General features: G+C 43.2%; 1 protein-coding gene across 2 annotated transcripts in view; it reads left to right on the forward strand.

Annotated features, from left to right (window-relative positions):
- The first annotated feature begins 373 nt into the window (after nt 1–373).
- PRMT3 (protein arginine methyltransferase 3) overlaps nt 374–23,768 on the forward strand; it is a 105,476-nt gene continuing 82,081 nt past the window's right edge. Inside the window, exons 1-6 of one of the 2 annotated variants that reach the window (XM_045016451.1) lie at nt 374–638; nt 4,277–4,359; nt 10,290–10,339; nt 12,303–12,405; nt 14,972–15,125; nt 20,519–20,663. In XM_045016451.1, the coding sequence (XP_044872386.1) occupies nt 391–638; nt 4,277–4,359; nt 10,290–10,339; nt 12,303–12,405; nt 14,972–15,125; nt 20,519–20,663 (783 nt within the window). In that variant the 5' untranslated portion in view covers nt 374–390. The remainder of the gene's footprint in view (nt 639–4,276; nt 4,360–10,289; nt 10,340–12,302; nt 12,406–14,971; nt 15,126–20,518; nt 20,664–23,768) is intronic. The other variant, XM_045016450.1, reaches the window with a different exon arrangement.

The raw sequence follows: 23,768 nt of genomic DNA on the forward strand, positions 1-23,768 counted from the left end.
GCCGCGCTCCGCCCGCGAACCAGGGCAGCCGGCGGGATGCTGAGCCGCCGCCCACACGCACGGGACGAGCCCGGGATCCTCCCTGGGCCAGCGCCCCGCCCCTCACACTGGCCATGGCGTGTTTACCCACCTGCTGTCCGGGGGCTATTCCCCCGCCGGGCAGCAGGGGCCGCGCGGCCGAGCAGTGGCCCCCTCCTCGCAAGCCCTGGGAGCCCCTCTCGGCCCATTCTCCTTCTGGCGGCGTAACCTCGGCCCCGCCCCTCCGCGCGCGTTCTCTCCGAACCCTATTGGGCGATGGCTGTAGCGATAACCCGGAAGTGGGGCGGGGCGGCGGCAGCGGCTGTGGCTGTGCTCGTGCGCCTCGCACGTGGCGCGCTCCGCGGTGTCTGTATGTGTTCCAGGGCAGCCCCCGCAGCTGGGTACCCGGACAGCCCCGGTCCCCCGCCCCCGGGGCAGCGCGCGGGTCGCTCACCCCTCGCCCTTGTGCCCGCAGCTCCGGGGCCCGGCCGGGCGGCGCCGGAGGAGGCGGAGATGCCGGAGCTGTCTGACAGCAGCGGCAGCGGCGGCGGCGAGGAGGAGGCCTGGGAGGACGAGGAGGACCTCGCGGAGCTGCAGACCCCCTGCCTCTTCTGTGACCGGTTCGTGCGCGCAGCCGGGGAGGGAGCGGCTACCTCGGCCCCTCGTGGCTGCCTCTGGCTTGGTGGTGGGGGCGGAGGGGCCCTTGCGGGCAGACCGGGCACCGGTGGCTGGCTGGGAGAGGCCCCGCGGGTGCCGTGCCGTAGTCGCTCCCCAGTTGTCCGTTGCTCCCTGGGGTGATGCTCTTCCTTCCCCCTTCTCGCACCCGCTTGCCTCCTAGAGCCAACCTGGCAGCTGGGGCTTGCAGCGCCTGCTCCGAACCCAGCTGCCTTCAGACGAGCGGTTTGTGTTTGCGGTGCGGTTTTCTCGAAGCAAATATCCTAAAGCACCAAAGAATCCTGCGTGTTTTCCTGTCAGTCGAGCCCAGCTCTGCTGCTGATTTGCTGAGTGGTTGTGGGTAACTCGTGCTCCCTTTCTGTGCTCCTGTTTCTGTTCCCATTCGCTGTTTCTTGTCTGCTTAATTCCTATTCCGAAGTTTACGATCTGATGCTGTAGGTTTCTACAGTGCCTCGCACAATAGGTCTCTGATCTCAGCTGGTACTTTTAGTTGCTATTGTAATATTAATACTAACTTTAGTTTGTAGGTGGGAATAGTGATGGGCACAGGTTGAGAAAATAAATAGATCAGTAGTTTGAATTTTGCAGTTCTTTTGCTAGAAAGGTACGGAGTCCACAGGGCCAAGGTTAAAGTAGGGGGAAATTGTGGGTTTTTTTGTTTTGTTTTTAAGATTGTGTTTCTGGGAGGAAAACAAAGGGCTATCTTTCTCTTTACTCTATTCCTCAGCAAATAGAGGCTTTTATTCTCCTATGACACGGGTGTCGTGTTGTCTGGAGTGTCTTATGATTGCCTGCTTCAAGGCAGACTCAAAAGCAGGGCAGACACCCCAAACTGGAGGTATGTTCCACAATTAGATTTCATTAACCCAGTACCAGATGTAAACTCCCAAAGTACTACAATAGTCTATACTACAATCTGGGAAATTACTGACCAGTCAGCTTAACTTCTGTACCTGGAAAGATAATGGAGCAAATAATTAAGAAATCAGTTTGCAAACACCTAGAAGATAATGAGGTGATAAGTAATAGTCAACATTGATTTGTCAAAAACAAATCATGTCAAACCAACCTGATAGCTTTCTTTGACAGGGTAACAAACCTTGTGGATAGGGAGGGAAACGGTAGATATGATATATCTTGACTTTAGTAAGGCTTTTGATACTGTCTCACATGACCTCCTCATAAACAAACTAAGGAAATGCAACCTAGATGGACCTACTATAAGGTGGGTGCATAACTGGTTGGAAAATCATTCCCAGAGAGTAGCTATCACTGGTTCACAGTCATGCTGGAAGAGCATAATGAGTGGGGTCCCGCAGGGATTCATTCTGGGTCTGGTTCTGTTCACAGCTTCATCAATGATTCTAGATAATAGTTAGTCCTGCCTTGAGTGCAGGGGACTGGACTAGATGACCTCTAGAGGTCCCTTCCAGTTCTGTGATTCTGGTCATATAATGGAGTCAGACAGTCCTTTTAGATGCTCCTGTTTATCTTGCCACCAAGGCAAGCTGGACTGTGCTATAAATGGTGATTTACATCAAAAATCACAAAATATTTCATGTTACACCCAATCCCAAGAGACCAGTCACTCAGTCAGATGGTGTGAGATCTAGGACGCAAATCCAAAAACTACCCTGGAAGTTTATTATAGAATTGGCTAAGGGCACATCTACACTTAAAATGCTGTATCCGCGCAGCTGCAGAGATTTAACGCTGACCCTCTTAAGTTGATGGGAGAGAGCTCATCCAATAGGCTTAGGGCATGGCTACACTTGCAGATGTTGAGTGCCTTCATAGAGCGTGGTAGGGAAAGCACTGCAATCTGTCCACACTGATAGCTTCAAGCGCAGTGGCGTGGCCACGTTTGTGGCACTTGCAGCGGCATTGGGAGTGGTGCATTATGGGCAGCTGTCCCAGCATGCAAGTGACTGCAACGTGCTTTTAAAATGGGAGAGGTGGGGTGGAGTGTGACAGGGAGTGTGTTGTGTTTATGTGGGGGGGTAGAGAGTGTGGGTTTTTGGGAGGCTGAGAACATGTCAGCCTGCTGTCTTGTAAGTTTGCACAGCAGCAGACCTCCCCCCTCCCTCCCGCCTCTGTCTCTCACACAGCATTCCATAGTAGCAGCTTGCATGCCGGCTGTCAGAAACAGAACTTTTAAAGGGCATTTCTGCATTCCTACAGGAGTTCAAAACAATGACAAGAGTGGCCACTTGACTTAAGGGGATTACGGGACGTTTCCGGAGGCTGATCACAGCACAGTAACGCAACACCTTGTTCACACTGACGCCTGGGTGTTGTAGCCAAGGCGCAGTAAACATTATTCCTCTCGCCAGGGTGGAGTACCAGCAGCCCTGTAGCCGAGGAGTCAACTCTACGTGCCTTGCCAGTGTGGATGGGTAGTGAGCTAGTGCATTTGGGGCTTCTTTATTGCACTGTAACTTGCAAGTGTAGCCAAATCCTTAGCTACTGTCTCTAAGGGAAGTGGATTAACTATGTGAGTGGGAGAAGTTCTTCTGCTGACAGTGCTGTCTACACGAGGAGTTAGTTATACTGATCTATGTTGCTCAGGGGTGTAGATTTATAAGTCTAGTATAGACCTAAGTAAAGGTTTATCATCTGAGAAAAAGGAACGAGAGTTATTGAGAGGTTAAAGTGGGTTGTGGTTTCAAAAGATAGCAGAGATGTAGTAATCTGCCAGTTTCTCAAAAGTCTTTTAGGGCTATAACTCTGGGGATGTCCATCTTCTCATTTGGTTACTCTGCCCTGTTAGAATCCCAACAGTCCAGAGATGAAGAATTCTTCCTTGTGTCCATATTTATAGCTTCCTCTCACAGAAATTAAGCTGACAGCAAGCCATGCTGTTCCCTTCTTTGTGGAGGGGCTCGGGGAAGGAATGCACTTAACAAAGTCTTTGATCTTTGATCTCGCACACAATGACCATTTGCTTTCAATGTTCAGGAATTAGCACTTTCCTGTTAAAGTTCTTCATTTAGGTTACACTGGCTTCTTTCTCGCTTGATGGGTTACTTCGTTACAATGCAAATGTTTGGCATTATATTATAACAGGGTACAGATAAGTGCAAACAATGCACGCAACATCCCACCAGTTTTTCATGAAGTTTAAACGCTAAACACGTTAACATCTGTTTTCAACTATACTAACACACAAGTGAGTTGGGCTGGCCTCCGGGTGTGAGTTAAGCAGTTCTCAGCTGACCCCTAGGCCAGTTAGCACATTAAAATCATAGCCTGACATCTAGCTTTTGTCAATAAAATGAATCCTGTGGGAAATTTAAAAACAAAAATCTTGGTGTTTGTCTATCGCGTTATCTGAAAGCACTCCATGAAAAACCATTAGGCTACGCAACTTTGTTGTGGTAGGTAAGAAATATTTAGGCACCACTCAATACTTCCTCTACTAAAATGCAAAAGTTTGTTTAAATTACTTATAACAGCAGTATGGGATAGGTTAGACTCTTGCATGTATGTCACATCTCTCTCTCTCTCTAAAAAATCTAAATTTAAATTAGTGTTATACTACTATTGACTCAATGCATATTCATACCTCTCTTTTTACCTGCAGGCTGTTCAGTTCTGCTGAAGATACATTTTCCCACTGTAAATCGGTGCATCAATTTAATATTAGTAACATGATCCATAAGCATGGTAAGTACTTCTGTGATAATTTTTAACTCTTTGCCATGAAATGGCATTTTATTTAAATTTTTTTTGTGCACCAAGAAAGGAAAATAATTTAAAAAGGAAAAAAACCCCTCCTTCTGAAGACTCGGCAAACAAAACATATTTCTGTCTGGGCTATGTATGCCCTACTAAGCCTAATAAAATTCCTACACAACATTTCCATGTTGGGCACTTTTTGTCCTTTATTTCTATCAGTAAACCGGTTCTCTACAGTTTAGACAGAGCTTAAGTGTGAACAGCGTCTGACAGTTACTGCTAACATAGCTGAGTGCATCTGCCCAAGAGCCATCTTCCCTTCTTAGCTCTTTCTGCTTTTTCATACCTGCTACACTGAACAGCCATGTTTGTATTAGGGCATTCTAAGATCTGAAAATGCCTCAACTGTTTTTCACCGGGTGCAGTCCCATCTACATTTATAATTTTGCTGTTGCCGAGGGACCCATCTTAAAAGGCTGTTATCCTTTTGACACATTGGGGTTTAGATCATTTTAAATAAGACCTATTTACACTGCAGAATAGAACTGCTTTGTGGTGTCAGGGCAGTCATGCTGTAACCAGGGCCCCTGTCATGGTTCTGCAAGTAGTGTAGGATAAATCTCGGAAATTATTTACTAGGGAGAGAGAAGGATGTGGATTGGATGTGAAGAGAATAGGGAGAAGTTAAAGCAGGGTGGTAGATATGGGAGCTCCTAGTGAGGGGAGGTTGATGTGAAGCAGATGGGGGTGAGGGGGTGGAACTGATGGAATTATAGGCACTCAGATACTAAGATATTACAGTGATGGACATGGTAATAAGAACCTAGATAGGGAGGTGTCATGGAGTTTGGGGCAGACAAGGCCCTGCACCCCCGGCTTCCTGTGATTCACCATGACTCTCAGCCAGCCAGTAAAACAGAAGGTTTATTTAGATGACAGGAACACAGTCCAAGACAGGTCTTGCAGGTACAGACAACAGGTCTTGCAGGTACAGGGCCCCCTCCGTTAGGTCCATCTTGGGGTAGGGGGCAGGGAGACCAGAGCCCCATCTGGGCTCCCCTCCGTTTTCCCAGCCAGCTCCAAACTGAAACTCCCTCCAGCCGTCTCACTCAGCCTCCCCCCGCCCCCCCTCCCCCCGCTTTTGTCCAGTTTCCCGGGCAAAGGTGTCACCTGGCCTCCAACCCCCATCTTGGGTTCTCATGTTACATGCTCAGGTATCCTCCCTCAAGGAAAGTCTCCCATCCCCAATGCAGACAGTCCCAGCAGAAGTCCCCTGAAACATTTCCAGGTCAATACTCCCCACTCAGTATTCAAAGAAAACATTAAGAACATTCCCACTTTGTCACAGGAGGTATTGACAGGCATGTGCTGTTCAGGAAAGACAGTAATAGACGTAAAGGTGGTGGAGTAGCATTGTATATAATGACGAGGTAGACCGTACAGAAATTAGAAGTGATGGAATAGATAAAATGGACTCTGTGGGATCAAAATTACTTTGGGGAAGAAAGGTAACAGAGGCTCCAAGGGATAGAGTTTGGGGTCTGTAACACTGGTTTCCATGTGGATAGAGACCTCTTCAATATTTTATTGACATAAATACTTTGGGAATTGTGTGATGATGGGAGAATTTTAATTTCCCAGCTATAGATTGGAGGGCAAGTGCTACTAATAATGGTAGGGCCCAGATATTCTTGGATGTGATAGTTGACACACCAAATAGTCAGTAAACCAACAAGATTTAATATTGGTAAGTAAAGATTTCACAGAAGAATTGCAGAGAACAACCTCGGTTCAAGTAATCATGAGTTAATTCAGTTTAAGATATATGGAAGGATAATAAAAAATAGGTCTGCAACTAAGGTCCCTTGATTTCAAAAGGACATACTTTACAAAAATTAGGGAAGTGGACTTGAGTGTGAAGAATTCAAGGATTTGAATATGGAGGAGGCTTCGAATTAGTTTTTGCAACTTTGACTTAAAACTTTCAGAAGCCTGCATGCTAAGCAAAGTGGGGGTTGAGAGGGAATGTAGGGAAGGGTTGCAGACAAAACTGGTTGGACAAGGATCTCAAAGAGGTTATTAAGAGAGCTTGCAAGTAATGAAAAAGGGATGGATCAGCCAGGAAAGCTACCTCTTGAAGGTCAGGAAATGTGAGGGGAGGAGGGGGAGGAAGTGATAACTGCCAAAAGCCAAGCAGAATTGGATCTTACAAAGAAAATTAAAACCAATAGTAAGATTCTTTTACCATATAAATAAAAAGAAAACACCACTAAGCACTGAGGATGGGATGGAGATTAAAGTAATGTAGGTATGGCTCAACACCTACACTAATACTTTGCCTCAGTTTTTAAGAAGAGTAATCAGGAGTTAGGGGGGCAGTGGCAGGGTGACTAATGAGGATGAGGATATAGAAGTAGAAATTACCACGTCTGAGATGGAAGCCAAACTCAAACAGCTTAATGGAACCAAATCAGGGAGCCTGGATAATCTCCATCCAATAATAAAGGAATTACCACATGAAATTGCAACCTCAATAGCAAGGATTTTTATTGAATCTGTGAACTTGGAGATTGTGCCCTATGACTGCAGAATTGCAAATATAGTACCTATATTTAAGAAGGGGAGGCAGGGAGAGTGATTGGGGAAACTACAAGCACATTAATTTGATCTCAATTCTGTGCAAGGTCTTAGAACAAACTTTGAAAGAGAGTAGTTAAGGACACAGAACTAAATGGTATTTGGGGTAAAATATAACATACCTTTACAAAGGGTAGATTGCGCCAAACCAGTTGTCTTATCAAAGAAAGATGAGGTTGATTTTCTAGACAAAGTAAATATAATAGAGCGAATCTACCTGGATTTCAGTAACGCATTTGCGACAGTTCCATATGGGAAATAATTATTAAATTGGAGAAGATTTAATTCAGGAATTAATAGGAGAATCAAAAGGTGGGTAAGGAACTGGGTAAAGGGGAGACTACAATGGGTCATGCTGAAAGGTGAACTGTCAGGCTTGAGAGAGGGTACTGGTAGAGTTCCTCAAAGATTGGTCCTGGGGCCAGTCTTATTTTATACTTTCATTAATGAACTTGGCCCAAAAAGTGGGGGTGTGCTAATAAAATTTGTGGTTGTCACAAAGTTGGGAGATAACTCCCATGTGGAGGAGGACTGGAATATCATATAACAGTGGTCTCCAACCTTTTTACGCCCAAGATCATTTTTTGAATTTAAGGGCAACCAAGGATCTACCCCACCCCTTCCCTGAGACTCTGTCCCTTTTCCAAAGCCCCACCCCATAGAATCATAGATTATTAGGGTTGGAAGGGACCTCAGGAGATCATCTAGTCCAACCCCCTGCTCAAAGCAGGACCAATCCCCAAATCCCTAAATGGCCCCCTCAAGGATTGAACTCACAACCCTGGGTTTAGCAGGCCAATGCTAAAACCACTGAGCTATCCCTCCCTCCATCACTTCATCTCTCCCACTCCCCTCCTCCCGCCACTTGTTCTCTCCCACCCTCACTCACTTTTACCGGGATGGGGCAGGGGGGTTGGGGTTCAGGGGTGGACTCTGGGCTGGGGCTGAGAGGTTCGCACTGTAGGAGGGGGCTCTGAGCTGAGCCTGGGGCAGGGGGTTGGGGTGCAGGAGTGGGCAAGGGGATGCAAGCTCTGGGAGGGAGATTGGGTGCAGGAGGGGTCTCTGGGCTGGGAAGAGTGTTGGGGTTCAGGAGGAGGTACTGGCTCTTGGACGGGGATCAGGGCTGGGGCAAGGGGTTGGGGTGCTGGCTCTGGGAGGAGGGTCAGGGTTGGGGTTCAGGATGCAGGAAGGGGTTCAGGATTGGGGGTTGGGGTGTGGCCTCCTGCTGGCCAGCACTTATCTCCTGTGGCTCCTGGTCGGCGGTGCAGCGAGGCTAAGGCAGGCTCCCTGCCTACCCCAGCCCCACGCCGCTCCCAGAAGGGGCCAACGCACCCCTGCAGCCCCTGGGGGGGGGCAGCAGGTGGCACGTGGCTCTACGTGTTGCGCCTCTCTGCAGGCACTGCCCCTGCAGCTCCCATTGGCCACAGCTCCCTGTTCCCGGCCACTGGGAGCTGTGGGGGCGGTGCTTGCTGGCAGGAGCAGCGTGCAGAAGGAGACCCCTGCCCTCCCTCCCCCTGTGCCATGGGGTATGATGGCTGCTTCCGGGAGTGGTGTGGGGCCGGGACAGGCAGGGAGCCTGTATTAGTGGTAGCCCCACTGCGCCGCTGGAGATCGCGATGGACTTGGAGATCCTCTAGGATTGACCAGTTGATGGTGTTCGACCGGTTGGGGACCACCGTCATACAAGATCTGGATGACCTTGAAAACTGAAGTAATAGAAATTGGATGAAATTTAATAGTTCAGTGTACAAGGTGCATTTGGGGACTAACAACAAGAATTTTTGCTATAAGCTGGGGATATATCAGTTGAAAGTGACAGAGAAGGAGAAAGACATGGGTATATTCATCTATCACAGGATGACTATGAGCTGCCAATGTGATGCAGCCATGAAAAAAGGCGAATGCAATCCTAGGATGCATCAGGCGAGGTATTTACAGTAGAGACAGGGCAGTGTTTGTAGCCTTATACAAGGCACTGGTGAGACCTCATCTGGAATACTGTGTGTAATTCTGGTCTCTCCTGTTTAAGAAAGATAAATTTAAACTGGAACAGATGCAGAGAAGGGCTACCAGGATGAACAAAAGAATGGAGAACCTACCTTATGAAAGGAAACTTAAGGAGCTTTGCTTGTTTAGCCTAACCAAAGGAAGGCTAAGGGGAGATATGATTGCTCTCTCTAAATGCATTAGAGCGATAAGTACAGGGACCAAGAGGAGTTATTTAAGTTAAGGACCAATGTTAGCCCAAGAACAAATGGCTATAAACTGTCCATCAGTAAGTTTAGGTTTGAAATTAGATGAAGGTTTCTAACCATCAGAGGAATAAAGTTCTGGAACAGCCTTCCAAAGGGAGTTGTGGAGGCAAAAATCCTAACTTGTTTTAACACTGAGCTTGATAAATTTGTGGAAGGGATTTTATAGGTCATATACCATTGTAGGCCATCTGACCTATCTGTGACTGTTATTAGCAAATATCTCAATCACCAGAGATGGGACACGAGATGGGGAGGGCTCAGAGTTATGACAGAGAATTATTTCCCAGGTATCTGTCTGCTGGGTTTTGCCCAGAGGTTCAAGGTTTAACTGATGACTGTATTTGAGGTAGGGAAGGAATTTCCTCCCAGGTCAGATTGACAGACGGGGGTGGAGGAGAGGCCTTCCGTCTCTCTCTGCAGCATGGGTCACTTGCTGGTTTGAACTAGAGTAAATGATGGATTAATATAGCAACCTAATGGAATAGTTCTGTTGCTGTCATTGCATAGCGAATATGGGATATGTTTAAACCACTTTTGTTGTTGTGCTACATAGCCAGTTTAAGGGATTGTTTGTCATAAATTAGTCCTAGCTGACAGAGTTTATTCAATAATTAGAAAGCTGCTAATGTGTATCAGAATTGTCATGGGATAAAATACCAGCATTTATACTCAGGTTTCTAGCCAAAGAGTCTTACTATCGATGTTACTGTGGATGTTGCTGCCTTTCTCAGCAAGCCAGGTGGAAAGCTGTTTAAGTGATAGAATTCCCTCTTAGATAAGCTATGTTTACATGTGTTCAGTTTTTAGTGTGTAGCAAATATAAACTGAAGACAGAATTAAAGGATCTGACACTTAAGTCCTGAAGAAAAATATCAGAATAATGTAGATGGCAAATTAAGATAGGGACACTGCACTGAATATTAATGTGCACCCCTGGGAACACTGGCCAATTGAACAACTAATTAACATTTGCACTATTGTCAAATATGTGATTTTATTGTTACATGAGCTTTTTTTCTTTTGCAGCGCTTGAGTTTTATGGATACATTAAGCTAATAAACTTTGTTAGAAGGAAGGTAAGTGGACAGTTTATTACTTCAATTTGTTGCTTTGTGCATGGGGAAAAACAAATATTTTGAGTTTGTTTTTATGGAATAATTCTACATTAAGTCTCTAGAAATAAGTAATTGTGGAAATTGATTTAAAATTTATAAATGAATTTATGCAGCTGTCTGAGCAGCTTAAGTGGTTTTTAGTTTTTATTTTGTAAAATCCACCTTAAATAAATTAAAAGTATTTTAAAATTGAGACACAAAATTTATTCATTCCAGGGCAATATTTCCTGTCTCCTATAAAGTCCAAGTAATTGGTCTTCATGTGGTTGTGCTGCATATTGGGGTTTGATGAAATGAGTGGAATTTACCTACCAGCCTGGCCCCAGCTGGAGTAACAGCTGCTGCTCTATTCAGTTTAGGGAGGGGGTTTCCTTGCCACTGGATCCATGTCTGTACAGAATCACTCTCTGGTAGTTAAGACTAGATTACGTAAGGTGGGTAGAAAGTGCAAAAGGAGAGAACCCTAAGTAGTTTTGGCAGTACTGGAAGTATTGCTCACTTCTAATTTGATTGTTTCAGGCCCTTTCTCTGTTTTACTGATGTCAGGATATCTGGTTCAGAGCTGTAGTATAGTAGGGGCTGCTTCATGTCCCTGTGTACACTACAACTTATTAATGTGTTGTAACTCTCCTGATTCAGTTTAGTTTTACACAACTTAGCATTTTTGAGACCTGTAATGTCCAGGCATGCTTTCATCTTCAGGTCGTATGGACTTGTTAGTTACATCTTACTATTAGTCCTGTGAAGTAGGTAATTGTTGCGATGTTGCAAATGGAGAAACTGATGTTTCGAGCCTGATTTTCCCCTAAGGATGTGCTGAACATATACAACTACTTAGAGCTGTGAGGCTCAGCACTTGTAAAAACTGGGCTCTGAGTGACCTGCTCCAAGTCACAGTTGTTGTCAGAGCCAGATTTAGAATCCAGGCGTACCTGTCTCTACTTCAGCAATTCTCAACCAGGGATCCGGGGGCTGTGGGCAGGTTTCAGGGGATCCTTAAGCAGGGTCGGTATTAGACTCACTGTGGCTCAGGGCAGAAGGCCCCTGCCATGTGGGGCTGAAGCCCCCAAGCCCTGCCACTTGGGGCTAGGGCTGAAGCCGAAGCCTGAGCAATTTAGCTTTGTGGGGCCCTCTGTGGCATGGGGCCGTGGCCAGTTGCCCTGCTTGCTACCCCTTAATGCCAGCCCGGGCTTTTATATGCAGAAAAACAGTTGTTGTGGAACAAGTAGGGCCTGGAGCATGTTGCGGGGGGGCCTCAGAAAGAAAAAGGTTGAGAACCTCTGCTCTACATCATGTTGCCAAGTAATGCTTCTCTCTCAGCTTTTGCTACAAGGTTATTTTAATAAGTCGTTTAGACACTCGTAGCCCAGGTGATTTTAATGATGGGAGAAAAGTGAAACTAACATCCGAAGAAGTGAGCTGTAGACCACAAAAACTTATGCTGAAATAAATTTGTTAGTCTCTAAGGGTAGGTCTATACTCACCGTCCGGGTCGACGCGGTGAGTTCGACTTCTCGGAGTTCGAACTATCGCGTCTAATCAAGACGCGATAGTTCGAACTCCCTGCGTGCTCCGGTCGACTCCGGAACTCCACCACCGCGAACGGCGGTGGCGGAGTCGACCTTGGAGCCGCAGAGTTCGACCCCGCCGCGTCTGGACGGGTAAGTCAGTCGAACTAGGGTACTTCGAGTTCAGCTACGCTATTCGCGTAGCTGAACTTGCGTACCCTAGTTCGACCCCCCCTCCCCCTTAGTGTAGACCATGCCTAAGGTGCCACAAGTACTCCTGTTCTTTTTGCGGATACAGACTAACACGGCTGCTAATCTGAAACCTAAGATAATTATGTCTTGTAGTTTATTTTTTAAATTAAGGTCCTATGATTTTGAAGAACCTTATTTCACATGCTCATTTAACTTCTGTCTAGAAACCAACTGCAGAGTACTTGAATTCTCTCAGCAGCCCACTGCCTTGGGAGGAAGAGGAGTACTTGAAACCAGAGCTAGAAGATGATCTGTTACTTCAGTTTGGTAAGACTTTTCAGTCAGAGTATAGCCTACTAGAAAATTAAGTGAATTCGTCCCTTTCCTAGTTTAGTACATCCCACGTGAGACAATATCCGTAGTTGTAGATGGGCTAGATTTACATTTCCCAGGGCAATGGACTATCCAAAAAGGTCATGTGAAGTGATCTATGAATATTTTGAATCAATTGAAAAAATAAGAGGTTGTATGAACAGATTGGGGAGGGAGTGTCACACTTAACTCTAAATGTTTATGGAATTTCCATTCTTATGCTGCAGCAAAACATCTTTGAATATTCCATTTGGGTACTTAAAATTAATCCCACATACAAATAAACACATTAGAGGCAGTAATCTGTGTCATTGAAAACTACTTCATGTTTTCTATTGGTTGTCTTTCATTAGGTACCCAACAAATACAATAATATAACAAAATTATACGTTAAAGAGTTGTATTTCCATCTTGGAGTTCTGATGACCTATACAAATCACTTGTTTATCTCTCACAACTTATCTGTGTTACTTGTATTCTTCCTCCCCTTTGCCAATACTATTTTGTCACTCACTTGGTGCATCTTTCCTTCATTTAAATTGTAAGTTTTGTAGGGCAGGGACCGTGTCCTCCTATGTTTGTACACTCCCTAGCACAAGGGGGAGCCCTGTCCTAATTAGAACTTTCTGTATTGCGGTAGCACACAAGACAGTAGCACACAGTTCCTAACCAACTGATAGTTTGGGATTTTTTCTGAATATACTGCTGACTTGCAATGTGATACTTGAGCAAGTTGCCAAGGGCCAGATTTCCAGAAGTGCGGTGTACTCACAGATCCATTTGACGTTATTAGGAGTTAGAGTTGCTCAGCACTTCAGAAAATCATGGTGTAAATGTATCTCTCACTTTTATCTATTGGGTAAAATGAGTATTGACCTACCAGCAGGGGTATGATTTTTAATTCCAATTATTCCTGTTACTAGACATTATTCTTTCTATATATCTCCAGTTCATTTTTTAGAACATCCAAACTGTATCTAGAGGAAGCTATGATTTTGCTGTTGATCCACTGAAGTAACTTCCAAGCTGCTTGACTAAATCTAAATAAGAAGGCTCTCTCCAGGACTTCAGGAGCAATGTCCTGTGCTTCATGACTGTTTTACTAATGGCTTGTCATGGCTTTGACATCCACTTCTGTCTGGGGATTGGTCCTGCTTTGAGCAGAGGGTTGGACTAGATGATCTCCTGAGGTCCCTTCCAATCCTCATATTCTGTGATTCTATGACTGCCTTTAGGGTAGGGATACTGATTTTGTTTCCTGTTCTAAGTGGTGTGGAAGCATTATTTCCCCCATCCTCCATGACTCTAACCAGTTCTAGTCATAGGCATGGGAACTAGGGATTCAGGGTGTGCTGCTGGACCCCCAGGTTTTGTGCGGGGTCGTGGCCCTATGCCTGGGTCCCGTCTGCTGCTGGCCCGGTGCCCGGGACTCTTTTCCTGGCACCACGCCCTGGGGTCCCAGCCTCCACCCCCAGCTGTGGTCCCAGCCTCAGCCTCCTCACCCCTGTCCTCCCAGAGCCATGGCCTGGTCCTGGCCCCAGCTATGGGCAGAGAGGGCATGGATAGGGGTAAAGGGGGTGTGTGAAGTAAAAATTTTGGGGACCACTGGCTTTCAGTATCTGTACTGTAAAAAGTGTTCCAGTGTCACTGGTTCTAGAATTTCTGTTGCCACAGCTCTTGTTGGCCTTGTGCAATCCTCCCCAGAAAAGCATAGCTCTGTTAGATCAAAGCAAAGGTGTATTTGGTCCCTAAATCCAAGCCCATTTTCTCTGCAGTGCTCTTGGCTAGTTCAAGAAAGACAAGCCAGAGGATGAATGTGCTCTACCATGCAAGAGACTCAATTATGATAACCCCATCTCCCAAGTGTGGTGGGGCCTAATTCTGCACTGTTGACATCCAGTGAGAGTTATGTCTGCTGTGTTCAGTGAGTGCAAGGTTGGACCTATGTTTTGAGGCCAAGGCACTATTTTAATAATAATGAATTCTACTTACCTAATGATCTCAAAGCATCTCATACATTTTTATTAAGCTCCACAACAGCCCTGAGGGATGAGTTTGAAGGGCTGTGAATATATTCTTTGTAACATGCTAGTTATAAAAGCCTTCATCTTGTAGAACAACTTGTCTTTTGAGTTAATAGCCCTTCTAGCTCTCGGCTAAGGTAATTGGTAAAGCAAGGTGTACCACCTTTATCGGCTTCAGCTAAAGGGAATGTCTGATTTGTTGAGTCATGAAGACTAGTATTCAGACACATTTGAAAGGTAGATTTTTTTGGAGGGGTGGGGAAGTACTGGTGTTAAGGGCCTACCTCCTCCATGCTCATTTATGTTAAGTATTATCTTGTTCTGCCAGTAGTCCTATCCATGAAGATACTTGTGGAATAAGGTACTATTTAGTGAATGAAGGTAGCAGCATCAGGCACTTAATTTATCCCTTTATATAATACACACACACACAACTGTAATTAGGTAATGCTGTCAGTTGACAGTGGTTGATGACATTTGTTGTTCTATTTCATTAGACATAGAGGATCTTTATGCTTCTACAAACATCTCAGACCCCAGTGGATTAAGTGATAACACAGTGATCCTTGAACAGTTGAAATGTATGGAACACAGAGCAAAGCTTGCAGAAACAGCATTAGCCAGAGCACAAGAAGATCTTCAGAAAATGAGGTAAGATGTTTTCGATTGAAGCTTTTTCTGAAACACTTGGCAGTGTTCTGGATGGTAGACAGAAATGTGTGCAGGTAATGCTAGCAGTCAGTAGTGACTCAAGCTGCAGAATTCAAGTGTAAGTTAGCACCAAGAGGACATTAGTCTTATCTGTGTGTTTTGCCTCTGTTTGCAAATAGTGTCGATTGTGGTGTGTTTAAAAATATTGCAAGTTGAAGCACAACTGAATTGACTAAATGTCTAGACAAAACTCCTGAGCCATGAAACAGATTTCTTCCCCTTCCCCCCTCCCCCAGCCATCAAATTCTGATGTTGAGGAATTCCCATTGAAAATTTCTTTCCTTCCACTGCTCCCTTATCCCCAAACTCAAATCTAGGGAGTACTAGCAAGAATATTTCAGCTGATTTTAGCTTTGTTATGCATGTTGGTGGTGCAGCTGCATAAATACGAAGGAATTTCAGACTTGGTTGGTGTCTCCTGGCATTTATGAAATCCTGCCAAACTGTTAGTTCAAGATGACAACTGCAGCCACTCCAGTTGAAGCAATCAGTGGCATTGGAAAGATGAAGTATTAATGTACCTTGAATCATCCTTATTTAAGAAGTTATGGTTGCTGCCTGTTGGCAGAAGCAGTTAGAATCCAGGACTGGAAGGGACCTCGAGAGGTCATCTAGTCCAGTCCCCAGCACTCAAGGCAGGACTAAGTATTATCTAGACCATCCCTGACAGGTGTTTGTCTAACCTGCTCTTAAAAATCCCCAATGGTGGAGTTTCCACAACCCCCCCAGGCAATTTATTCCAGTGCTTAAGCACCTTGACTGTTTTTCCTAATGTCCAACCTAAACCGCCCTTGCTGCAATTTAAGCCCATTGCTTCTTGTCCTATCCTCGGAGGTTAAGGAGAACAATTTTTCTCCCTCCTCTTTGTAACAACCTTTTATGTGCTTGAAACTGTTATCATGTCCCCTCTCGGTCTTCCCTTCTCCAAACTAAACAAACCCAATTTTTTCCCATCTTTTCTCATAGGTCGTGTTTTCTAGACCTTTAATCATTTTTGTTGCTCTTCTCTAGACTTTCTCCAATTTGTCCACATCTTTCCTGAAATGCGGTGCTCAGAACTGGACACAATAATCCAGTTGAGGCCTAATCAGCTTGGAGTAGAGCGAAATAATTACTTGTCACGTCTTGCTTACAACACTCCTGCTAATACGTCCCAGAATGATGCTTGCTTTTTTTTTTGTGTGCAAGTGTTACACTGTTAACTCATATTTAGCTTGTGATCCACTATGACCCCCAGATCCCTTTCTGCAGTATGCCTTCCTAGGCAGTCATTTCCCATTTTGTATATGTGCAACTGATTTGTTCCTTGCTAAATGGTGTACTTGGTATTTGTCCTTATTGAATTTCATCCTATTTACTTCAGACCATTTCTCCAGTTTGTCCAGATCATTTTGAGTTTTAATCCTATCCTCCAAAGCACTTGAAATCCCGCCCAGCTTGGTATCATCTGCAAACTTTATAAGTGTATTCTCTATGCCGTTACCTAAATCAGGGGTGGGCAAACTTTTTGGCCTGAGGGCCACATCTGGGAATAGAAATTGTATGGCAGGCCATGAAGGCTCACAAAATTGGGGTTGGGGTGCGGGCGCTGGGGTGGAGCCAGAAATGAGGAGTTCAGGGTGTGGGAGGGGGATCTGGGCTGGGGCAGGGGGTTGAGGTGTGGGAAGGGGTGCAGGCTCCAGTTGGGGGTGTGGGCTCTGGGTGGGGCGGGGGATGAGCGGTTTGGGGTGCAGGAGGATGCTCCGGGCTGGGATCGAGGGGTTTGGAGGGCAGGAGGGGGATCAGGGCTGGGGCAGGGGGTTGGGGCGCGGGGAGAGGCTAAGGCGTGCAGGCTCCGGGTGATGCTTACCTCAAGCATCTCCTGGAAACAGCGGCATGTCCCTCCTCCAGCTCCTATGTGGAGGCGTGGCCAGGCAGCTCCTTGCACTGCCCTGTCTGTAGACACCGCCCCTGCAGCTCCCATTGGAGCGCTGGAGGAGGCCATTGGAGTGGGGCCATTGGTGCGCATAGGAGCCAGACAGGTGGCCATGCCGCTGCTTCCAGGAGCCGTGTGGAGCGACCCCCGACCCTGCTCCCTGGCTGGAGCGCCAGAGAGGGGCCATGCTGCGTCTTCCAGGAACTGTGTGGAGTGGCTCCCAACCCTGGCTGGAGCCCTGGAAGGAGGCCATGCTGCGGCTTCCAGGAGCCACGTGTAGTGGCTTCCGACCCTGCTCCCCGTCTGGAGCACCGGAGCAGGGCAAGCCCAAGACCCCACACTCCCCAACTGGAGCTCGAGGGCCGGCTTAAAATGGCTGATGGGTCCAATCCGGCCCATGGGCTGTCGTTTGCCCACCCCGACCTAAATTACTGATGAAGATATTGACGAGAACCAGACCCAGAACTGATCCCTGCGGGACCCCACTTGTTATGCCCTTCCAGCTTGACTGTAAACCACTGATAACTGCTTTGTGGGAACAGTTTTCCAATCAGTTATGCACCCACCTTATAGTAGCTCCATCTAGGTTGTATTTCCCTAGTTTGTTTATGAGAAGGTCATGCAAGACAGTATCAAAAGCCTTACTAAAGTCAAGCTATACCACGTCTACCACTTCTCCCCTATCCACAAGGGTTCTTCTCCTATCAAAGAAAGCTATTAGGTTGGCTTGACACAATTTGTTCTTGAAAAATCCATGCTGACTGTTACTTATTGCCTTGTTATCTTCTAGGTGTTTGCAAATAGATTACTTAATTATTTGCTCCATTACCTTTCCAGGTACTGAAGTTAAGTGACTACTCTTTAATTGCCCTGATTGCCCTTATTTCCCTTTTTTATAGATGGGCACTATATTTGCCCTTTTCCAGTCCTCTGGAATCTCTCTGGTATAAAAGTCTTACATGTTACATAATGTGAGATATTTGAGTCCACCACATGCTTTCAAGTTACAGAACTACAGTTCTGCGTACTTCACAAACACATGGAATGCCAACTTATTCTTGTTCAGAACCTAGTAATTACACTTATAAAGAGCATGCTGCATTTGAGACCCCGTAATACTTTCATGGGATATCAGCGTGATCTTCACAAAGTAGAAGTCTCTTCTTGAGCTATGATAAAATTTTTAAATCACGGTTTGTGTTGTACGATGTTCGTCTGGTACCGTTACAATTTTAGTAACTTCTCTTATTTTTGTTAAGCTTAGGGTAGATAGGAGGGGTTTGTATCTACATCTTCCAAATCAGTATGTTAGGGTTAACATCTACAGTTATGAAAAATGCTTTTGAAGTTTAAATGACTGCATGTTCAAGACTTCAATTTTACATCTCATCTGAGCAGAGAGGCTTCTAAAACTATTAGAAGCTGTCTCCAGCAATTAGTGGGAGGACAGTCACCTAGTGAATCACAAACATTTCTTGCAGCACCTGAGTTTTCCTTAAAGGTTGCCAGTCCAAATAGTCCTATTCTGATGTTTAGTTTGAGCTGACAGGTTGAGAGTGCAGTTGTATGTGGTTGGAGGTTAATAGTAACAATCTTTTCCTTAACTGGTTGCAAAAGTAACCATGTTTTCTAAACATAACTGGGTTGCAACCTACAATATTTGACACAGTTTACAAATTTAAACGTATGTCACATTTATCTTCAATTTATCATCAGTGTCCAATTGAATGGCAAGCTTTGGTTTTTTTGTTGGTATTTCTCATGATCTTTCTTGACAGTCTTAAAATTCATTCTATTGGGAGTTTAGACCTAGAGTTTCCTTACAGTTAAATTGCTTGATAATCATAACACTGGCATCGGGGCAGAGTGACTTTTAAAAAATAATCTCATTTAACAAAAAAATAAAAACAACTTTTTAAAAACCAGATTGAGACTTTATAAAACTAATTTGAAAATATGTACTATTGCAACTTTAAACTAAAATTTATAATGAACAAAACTATATTCTGTTTTTAAATTCTGCTAGTGAAAGATTCTTATTTGAAATGTACAAAACTGCAACAGGAGAAAACAAAATATTGCCCTGCTCCTCCACACATTGAGGATGTATGTAACTTTGCTCACATGAATAGTGGTCCTACTCATTTGTAAAGTTAAGCATTTGCACTGTCAGGCTAAAATTGTATTTAATTAAAAACTTTTCTCTTAGTGGCATAAAATGTTATGTCACAGAACAAAATGTTCATGATAAAGTAACTACATTTCCAATAAACTAATAAAAGTATTCTGAAGTCTTTTGTACAAACAAGCTAAAATTTTCAGAATAGGTTCCTAAAGTTAGGCTGCTAAGACTATATTTAGGCACCTAAGTGCTTTTGGAAATCCTGCATCTAAATCACTTAACAGCACAAGTCCTGTTGACTTCAAACCGTAGACTCTGATGGAGGAGTGTAGCCTGGTTGAAGCACTTCTGTTTGCTTGACTTGTGGGAATTCATAATATCTGAAGGTGCAGTTGGCTGCAAATATAGTACAAGCTGTTTGCTTAGAAGTTTTTTGTGTTTTGAGTTTATAGTATTCTAATAGTGAGGTCTTATCTTTTTTTAGCATAGAGGAATATTTTCAGTGGCAACCTCCTTAGTAGAGAAAACTGTAAATTCTCGTGGAAGAAACAAGACATCAACAACAAGAAACAACGTACAAAATATCCTCTTTAGCAATTTGACTATAAAAGGGGAAATAAGTGGAGAACTAGTAACACAAAAAGGAAAAAACAAAACAAAAACCTTTTACCCTTAAAATAAATCAACTTGCATTAAAACATCTTTTAAAATCATTATTTGTATCAATCCTTTTTTCTTTTTTTTAAATTTTGTTGGTTAATATACTCAACCTTCCATAAATCACTAACGTAGGTGTGTTTTAGAGTAGTTTTTAAAGGTGTCATGATATTGAACCACAGCTCTAGATAATATGGTCTGTCATGTTTGTCTCATTCTGTATTTTGACTTCTGACATACCGTTACCATAGAAACAGCTTGCAAAATGGTAATTTCCCTCTTTAAAAAAACCTCTAATGAAATCTAAATCAGGTGGGTTGTAATTGGGATGCTTTTCCAAAATAGATGGAGGGTGCAGGGATAGCAGGCAGATAAATGAAACACTGCAAACTTCTTACTGCTGGAATTTAGTGTCTAAAATGCGGAAGAAATGCTGGTGTTGAAATGCAGAGAAATCATGCAGTAGCTTCTTTCCGAAGCCAGCAGGGGGAGTTTCAGCACGTTTAAGGCATAACAGAGTTTTGATGTTGTAAAAGGCCCTCTGCAGTCTGTATTCCTTATCTCCTCTCAGGCCTCCCCCCCCTTCTTTTTCATAGTCCCGTAAACATGTCTCAAGGGTATGTTTCAAATTGATTACAGACAATTTGCCCAGGATTTTGTGATGAATGCAGATGTCAGAAGCAACTCATCGTCGTCTAGCGCCATTGCGGAACTCCGGGACGATGAGGATGGCGTTTACTTCAGTTCATATGGGCATTATGGGATACACGAAGAGATGCTAAAGGTTAGAAAGTCAGCACAAATGCGTCTTACCCATAACTAGGAAGGAAAAATGGGATGAAAAAAAGCTACGTGCCCGTAAATATACACTGCAGAGTAGCTGCATTTTTAACCCTTTCGGTGCTTAATAGTTTATCCTGAGAGCGAGAGTGAAAGAATCACAAAAAAAAGAGCTTATATTTTCAGCTGCCATTGTAAATAAATCCCTGTTGTATACATTCTTGACTGTACCAGAAACACTAGAAATTTAATAAAAGTATATTGAGCTTACAGGTATACTTGATGGCTAGTAAGAAAATATTAATCTCTCAATATCTATAACATCTATTCTTGCCGCTTTTGTTTCTTTTGCTGTAGAAATGTAGTGTACAGAATTCATCCACTATATGATATAAACAGTAAATGTCCTTCATTTTTTATTCTGCTCTTTAGATGAAAATTTAGGAAGCAAAAAACACACTAAACCTTTAAATGCTATGTCTGCCAATTTATGTAGTTATTCAGAAATTCTTTGAACTTCATTTAGTGTATTGATAAGCATTACATCGAACAATTACTAGGGTTGTCTAAATAGTACAAAATTTAAAAATGGAAAATATATTTAAAAGAGAATGTCTAGAACTCTTCAAAAAAACAAACAAAAATTCCTTCCTCCTGAGTGTTAACTTATTTTTATAAGTGGCTTTTATTTTAACCCAAAATCTTTAGTACCTCCTCTCTGAAAAAATAATATTATGTAATGTACAAGGACAGGAATTTGTTGCTCTGAAATATCATAAAGCATTTTTGCAATTTCATAATAAAGAACGAACATGGATATTTAAACAAAATCAACTAAAATCTGAAGCCATAAAGTACACTTACTCTTGTATAGCATAGGTAGCAGATTTAGGCTTCCTGCTTTCTGAAACATTTACCGGTCCTAGCCTCAGAAAATTCCTCTGCGTCTGTTTTATGGTACATTTGAACAGTATTGAGCAGCCAATGTGTTTTTATGGAGCATTCTTGCAGAAGTGCTTTTGTGGCACAGGTATCTGTGGATACAGAAAGTAATACGCTTTCCAAAATGAAATGCATAGTGGTGAACAGGTGTGTGCAGAACTTGGAAACGATCAGATTTGCCTCAGCATTGTATGTCTGGCAGACTAACAAAATGACTTTTAAATATGGGGCTAGAGGTGGGGTTTTTTTTAAGGCAGTCACACAAAGAAAATCTGAAATCATAAGCTCTAAATTACTTTGTCAGATGGGGGTAAAAAACAACCATTTTGTCTATACTAACAGTTCATAGTACCTTGTCTTGGAGCTATACTAAAAGATCTTGAACCTCTAAAGAATTGATAGCTTTGTAGTTTGTGATAAATCTTTCTATTTCACTGGCTTCAGGAAACTTTTTTGTGATGTTAAAATCCCTTTAGTAACATCTGATTTCTGCCCCAAAAATGTGGAAAAGTTATGGCATGTGTAAGTTCTTGTGTATATACCTAGTTTTTAGCTCCAAATTACTATCCAACACATACAAATGTTTTTTTGCTCAAGTTTTTATTATTGTGAGTTTTTTACATTAAAAATATTGGCTCATTAAATCAAAGTGACAGCAAACTTTGTTAAATTAATCCTAAATTTGTTTGTGATTCTAACATGTTTTGTTGGTTTAAAATAAACAAAACAATACAAAAAACAAAACTAAGAACCATGCACACACAACTTGCTCTTTTTTTTTTTTTTTATCTTCTAACTTGGCCCTGGCAGGTCAGCATTGTTTATGCTGAGGATTGCTACTTGAAACTGATGGTGCACTTTATTTAAAAATTGCTTGAGGAGTGTCTGATAATAACTTACTTATTTTTCAGGTTATTGTACTGAAAGGTTGGGTGGGAGGAGAGAAGGAATTGATGAATAGAGACCCAAAATGAATGACTGAAACTCATTCAAGCAGCAGTGCATGTAGTAAAGACAGCAGTTGGAATTCTATTGATTAAGTTGGGGCAGTGCTGAGGCAGTGTGATAGGTGAGGCTGAAAGCTTTCCAGCTGACAGCTTTCTCGATTGATGCTGAACCTTTCAATTTTTTCGTGGTTTCAGCAAATCCAGTATTTTAGTGCTGCTGAGAGCATAAAAAAATCCTAACTCCTTAGAATCTGCCCTCATAACAAACAGATATAATTTTAGCTGATCCTAACGATCATTTTTATAATTCACAATTTTATCAAAACAATGCAAAGCTGTGATTCTTTCAACGTTTTATTAAACTATCCCATTTTTGTAAATTTTTTGCCAAATATTGATTTTTTAAATTTATTTATATATATTTTTGGTGTATGTGAAGAACCGACTTACCTTAAATTAAAATGGAGCTCACTGGAATCTAAATTAAGTTTTTAACAAAAGTTTGCATGCTTATGTTTTACTCTGAACTTTTTTTTTAAGTAACTTTGTTTTGCTTGTCTAAAAAAAATAAACTGTCTTGTCTGATAGAGAAATTATTCTTTTATCTTCCATAATATTAAATTCTTGATCCTTTGTCATCTAATGGTGCAGTACGAACTTTGTATGCATACACTAGGGTTCAGCTCTCTTCTTCAGCACAGTATTGTTTTTAGACTGTCCAAGCCAGAATCATAAATAGTTATAATCATGGCTTTTTAATTTCCTTTTCTTTTACTCTTTCACTTGATTCTCTGGCTGTTGCAATAGGGACTCTAAAACAGATGGCTTACTGTCCATTTGAGTGCCTACACATATAAAGAGGATCAGTGTTAGCTTGCTGGTAAATTGAGCTACTCTGCCAGCTCACATACTAATCCACTACAGATATCTCAGAGAGGTGATTAAGAAAAGGGATCAGAAAGGAAAGCTACCTTACTGAGATCAGAACAGGTAGGGATAAAGTGAGAAAGGCCAAAAGCCCTGTAGAGTTCGACCCTTGCAAAGGGAATTAAAACCAATAGTAAAAAGTTATATAGCCATATAAATAGGAAGAAAACAAAGAAAGAAGTGGGACCACTAAACACTGAGGTTGGAGTGGAGGTTAAGGATAATCTAGGCATAGCCCAATATCTAAAGAAATACTTTGCCTCAATTTTAATGAGGCTAATGAGGAGCTTAGG

Source organism: Mauremys mutica, chromosome 4 (genome assembly GCF_020497125.1).
Source record: "Mauremys mutica isolate MM-2020 ecotype Southern chromosome 4, ASM2049712v1, whole genome shotgun sequence".
Lineage (NCBI taxonomy): Eukaryota > Metazoa > Chordata > Testudines > Geoemydidae > Mauremys > Mauremys mutica.